Consider the following 5,694-nt stretch of genomic DNA (forward strand, 5'->3'; position numbering starts at 1 on the left):
TGGTTCGTAGAGATTGGCGAGAAATGAGACACGTTTGATTGGCTTTTAGCCAGCGCGTAATACATCTTTGATGAAAGAAGTGTTGACATGGGAGTGCGTAACACTCAACATTGAGATCGAATTCATCCAAGCATATACAACAACAACACTCAGTCTATAACACTGTAGATTTCTTCAGTCTATAACCGCAAATATATTTACAGTATAAGCTAATATAAATTTTCTTTTAACCATTACACATTACAAATTATACATTATCTTTTATATAACCACAACTATATCAAGTAAATCGAATTCAAATAAATTTAAAGCAAAGATTATAAAATAAATTACTTACCATCATAAAAAAAAATCTTCAATATAATTAAGAGAATTTTAATATTTTAAAGGGTTAAATATGTTTTTAGTCCGTCAACTATTGAACGTTTTTGGTTTTAGTCCATCTTTCAAAATAAGGTACAATTTAGTCCTTAATGTTTTGAAAACTTTGGTTTTAGTCCTCCAAAACTAACGCTGTTAAAAATCTGTTGTTGTGTCTAATGTTTGTCCACGTGTGTTAACTGTTTTGCTGCCTCTCTCTTGACACTTTTGATTGCTTTTTTGGGGCATTAGGGGTTCTGCATTTTCCTCCCATTCTCGCAAATTCCCGAGACTTAGGGTCTCTTCTTCTCTGCAGACAAACAGAAACCCCAAGGCACTCAAACGTTGGCAACCGCACCATCCTCACCTCCCCCCAACCGGTAGCTGCGAACCGCGACCCCGGCGTCGCCAGCGATGACGTCTATTGCCAGAGCCATCGTCAACCGACCGCGCCACCGCATCAACCGACACAAGCCGCAGTTCGTCGCGCTAACGCCCTCGCCCACGAAGCCCGTCGCTGGCGACGAGATCTTTTTCTGCTCCATTTTCATCGTGACAGAACGAAGGAACGACAAGAAGGCGCCGTTAGCCACCATTGCTGGTGCCGCCATTGGGTCAGCCCTTCCTGGCCACTCCAGCGGTTTCTTTGGGTTGCCTGGCCACCGCACAGTCTCGTCGGGGTCACCGTTATGCTCTGATTGGGGTTTTTGGTGGTTGGTGGGTGAATATGGACTGTAAAGGATGGGTTACTGGGATTTGGGTCGCGATTCAAAACATCGATTTGCAGGTTCAAGTTTATGATTAAAGGTGTGAAGGTTTCTGACTTACATTATCTCCTCCTTGCAGGTTTAGATAGAATAATGGAGTGCGACTGATGGGGTAGTACCTAGGAACCAGCGACTATCGATGGTCCAAAGGGAAACTGGGTATTGGGGGAAATGGTTGATGGTTACTCCATAAAGATGAATGGTGGTAGCTTGCTCAAGAGGAGAAACACCATGGTGAGTTGAAATGGGCAAGTATGGTATCTGTTGTTGAGGAGAATAAGTTTATTTCCGGATGCATATTTCTTTTCCAGGTGACCATCTGTGTTTTATGAGTCTTCCTATTCTTGCTCTCGTGATGAAGGTATATGGTGAAGCCATGTTTGTTGAGTGGATTACAAATGAAAGATGATATGTGATTCTGCTTCTGTTGGCTTTTATTTACGTTTTCTATAGCGCTTTTCTGGGTGCGAGTAAATGGGTATATCGAAGTCCAGATGTTGGGGGAATCTATCTATCATCTTCGCAACTTCAAAAGAACTCTTCCTTTTGGTTTTAGTTCCCTCTACCTTCTTCGATTGCTTTTTCCTTTTGGTTGTCCCACGTTCTTGCAGGCGTTGGAAAATTTGGTTGAAAAACTTTGTTGAAAAACTTGGTTGAAGGCAAAATGGTTTACTGGTGGCCCAAATGGTAAAAAAGCAAAAAAGCAATCACATGTGTCAAGAAAGAGGCAATAAAACAGTTAACACACGTGGAGAGACGTTAGACACATCAACAAATTTTTAACAGCATTAGTTTTGGAGGATTAAAATCAAAGTTTCCAAAACATCGAAGACTAAATTGTACCTTATTTTGAAAGAGGAACTAAAACCAAAATCGCCCAATAGTTGAGGGACTAAAAACATATTTAACTTTTTTTTATTATATTAGTAGTTTATAAACTTTTATTATATTTTAAGATATAGTTATAAAGATATATTAAGAATATTTATATATTTAATTGTATTTTTTATTTTAAAAAATAAAAATATAAAATGTTTACGCAAATTGTTATATATACTCCCCAACCTAGAGTAGTTAGGTGGGGAAGTAAAATTAAACCTTGTTCATACATGGGCTTCTCGGGTACGAAATGAGCCACTTCAAAAAGGTTCATTGCTCCGNCCCAGAATACTATTAATCCAGCATGGGCTACATGGGCCCCTAATAGTTTACTGGATAAAATTGATAAGTCGGGCATTCCTGGCCCACCAAGCGAAACTGGTAGTTTCCTGGTCATGACTAGTTAAAGCTAAAGTTCCATTAAAGAGCGTTTCCACGTGGTAGAACCTCCTCAGGGAATATAAGGTTTTCATGAGGCTGATCTTGAACTGCCATCCACGCACGAATACCTTCGCTTAAGAGAATATTTTTGGTGTAGAAAGTCTCAAATTCAGGATCTTCCGCTGCGCGGATTTCTTGAGAAACAAAGTCATAAGCACGTAAGTTCAGGGCCAAACCAACTACCCCAAAAGCACTCATCATAAACCAGTTACTGGTACAATTAATAACATAAAGAAATGTAACCAATGTTTATTGGAAAAAGCAACCCCAAAGATTTGGGACCAAAAGCGATTAGCAGTAACCATTGAATAAGTTTCTTCAGCTTGGGTTGGGTTAAAAGCACGAAATGTATTTGCGCCATCACCATCTTCAAATAAAGTATTTTCTACGGTTGTACCGTGAATAGCGCATAGTAGTGCAGCGTCCAATACACCAGCAACTCCCATCATATGAAATGGGTTTAATGTCCAATTATGATATCCTTGGAAAAAAAGGATGAATCAAAATATAGCTGCTACACCAAAACTAGGAACAAAGAACCAACCAGACTGACCCAGTGGATAAATAAGGAATATAATATATATATATATATATATATATATATATATATATATATATATATATATATATAATTAAGTTTGAATTCACGATAAAATTGAAAGTTTTTAATTTAATTTCTTATAAACTATGGTTCATTAAATAAAATTATACTTTTAATTGACTTTATATTATTAAATTTCTTTTTTAAATAATGTAACTATGTGGCTCTTAATGGGATGATATTACTGTTTTCTTGTTGGTCACCTTCTACTAATGTTGTCACCAATAAAATTACAATAATAAAAACTTACGATTTTCATAATTTTTAATTTTATAAAATTATAGAATTATAACACAATTAAATATATGTATTTAGTCATGCTAAATATGATTCTTTTCCTCCAAAATTTTAATATATTTTTATTTTTAAATTTTAATAATCATTTTAATTCAATCAGATTTTCTTTTTCGAATTAAACACCTTTGGTTTAATGTTTGAGTTGTTTATCTTTTTAAATATGTTTTTGCTATGAAAATGTGTTTGAGAGAAATAAATCAAATTTTAGATTAAAAGACAAAAAAGGTAATTTTAAAAAAGAATTTTTTATAAAAACATGAATATAATGAATGCATTATTATGTTATTAAATGCATTTTTTTTCTATGCAACTTGTAAGATAAAAAAGAAGAAGAAAAATAAAAATAAAAATTCGATGGAATAATAGAATGATATGATTCTATTACATACTTATTAATGAAAAAGTTTTTGTTTTTGGTAGCTCAATTGATGAGAGTATTACTTTTGGACTACTCGTCATGTGTCATGTGATTAAGTCTTACTTAATTCATAAAATGTTTTGGTTGTTTTAACTATACTATTATTGATGAGAAGTACATATATGTTTAGTGGTAGATGATATAATGAATTGAATCTTAATAGTTTAATGGTTGATATGGATGTTTGATACCCAAAGAGAATGAGGTTCAAACCTTGATTAGTGTGTTATCATTATGTATGGACCAATTATAGAATGTCACGTAAATGATGTTAAAATGTTATTAAAGTATCATTATCTTTTTATGGAATATAGAATTTATCATAATGAACTAAATTTACTAGTTTAAGTTAGCCATAAAAGGTAAACAAAATAATACTAACATCAATATACATTGCTAAAGAACTTTAACCTATATATCAAACTAATTTAGTTGAAATCCATTTAAAAAGCCATCACTATATATCATTAAAATATTTTTAAAAAGCTTTATTTTGTAACTTAATTCATATAGTAATTTTGTTTGAATTATTAACCGATAAACATAAGTGAAAAGATAAATCACTGAAACTATAATTAGGCTTATATGAATAGCCATAAATGATCCTTGATTAAAAAAACACCTCATTGATTAGATCTTTCTTTTTTCTGCTGGAATATAACCAGCAAATAACACTAGTGCATGTACACATTCAATAAAACAACCAAGAACATTGTGTATTGCTACCAAAGACATCCACCAAAAAATTAATTCATCATAGTATTTAGTGATAATAAAAAACACCTTTACATGAATGTTATACTTCAAACAAGAAAATTTTCATTACACTAATTTATTTCTCACTAACATATAAAATTTCAATAAAATCTTCTCTGTTTTAAATTATTGAAATAGAATACTAAACAAAAAATACCCTAATCATGAAACTTTTGTTGCTAGTCTTTTACGGTTTGCAAAGATTGGCGACAAACAGGGCATGTCAAATTGGTTTGTAGCCAACGCGTGATACATTTTTGATGAAAGAAGTGTTGACATGGAAGTGCGTAGCACTCAGCATTGAGATCGAATTCATCTAAGCATATGCAACAACAACACTCAGTCTGTAACACTGTAGATTTCTTCAACGTGTCAATGGGATTTTTGGTTGCTGAAACCGTTCTTGAAGGATATTGTGTTGCTGCAGGCATACTGTCATCAGTAACATTGATTACAATCCACAGAGGAATTTCTGGGGGTTGAGATTCCGAAGAAGTAGCAACATGATCATCAATGTGGAAGATTCCTCGAATTTCATCAGCAACCGTGTTTACTAGCCTGTCAATAATGTTAGTGTTGAAGAATCTGAACGATGACAGTGGCGATAACGGTGATAACAGTGACGAAGAAAACAGTGTCCGCAATAAATTTGGAGCCTCTTGGCGAAAGGTTTGGCTCGGTATAAATATAAAAGGAGGATCTCGTAGTTGAAGTGGAAGAAATTGATAACAAAGTATCATGCTAAGTTTGAAAATAGCTCCAGGCATAAAAGTAGTGAGCTCAGTGCCCATGAGAGATATGCTGTAACGAAATGGTCCTGAATATAGCATAAAAAAATATGAGATTATTGAAAATCACTATAGATGAACATAAATCGCTATTTATGAAACTTACCTGTTGGGGTTAGTGTTGACATGATTGAACTCTTGATAAGTCCTTGATACTTTCTGCCTGCAGAATTATATTCTTAGTATTTTTTTTCCAGTATTCTCCTCAATATCTAATGGTCTTTATATAGAGGGAGATTTATTTATTTGTTGAATTAAAGATAAAGGGAAATTATTGTTTATATTTTTTTATATCTTAATGTAATATATTATTAGGATTTGATTTATTTGTTGTTGATTGAAATTATATATCTTTTATCTTCTTTTTTTTAATTAGAATGTTATTTT

At 33.3% G+C, this 5,694-nt stretch overlaps 1 protein-coding gene across 2 annotated transcripts; it reads left to right on the forward strand.

Annotated features, from left to right (window-relative positions):
• Positions 1-476: 476 nt before the first annotated feature.
• On the forward strand, positions 477-1,959 carry LOC111240676. Of its 2 annotated transcripts, none has more exons than XR_002666186.1 (2): positions 477-1,120; positions 1,207-1,959. XR_002666186.1 is itself a non-coding variant. In XM_022776189.1 (2 exons), the coding sequence occupies exons 1-2, from the start codon at positions 775-777 to the stop codon at positions 1,210-1,212; spliced, it is 309 nt and encodes a 102-aa protein (XP_022631910.1). In that variant the 5' UTR covers positions 514-774; the 3' UTR covers positions 1,213-1,944. The 2 variants fall into 2 exon arrangements, 1 of the variants encoding a protein (XP_022631910.1); XM_022776189.1 differs by having other exon boundaries at positions 514-1,077; positions 1,207-1,944.
• Positions 1,960-5,694: the final 3,735 nt, after the last annotated feature.

The sequence above is a fragment of the Vigna radiata genome, unplaced genomic scaffold (assembly GCF_000741045.1).
Source record: "Vigna radiata var. radiata cultivar VC1973A unplaced genomic scaffold, Vradiata_ver6 scaffold_335, whole genome shotgun sequence".
NCBI classification, from domain to species: domain Eukaryota; kingdom Viridiplantae; phylum Streptophyta; class Magnoliopsida; order Fabales; family Fabaceae; genus Vigna; species Vigna radiata.

Coding starts and splice junctions, on each gene's coding strand:
- LOC111240676 (XM_022776189.1), top strand. CDS start 775: ATGACGTCTATTGCCAGAGCCATCGTCAACCGACCGCGCCACCGCATC.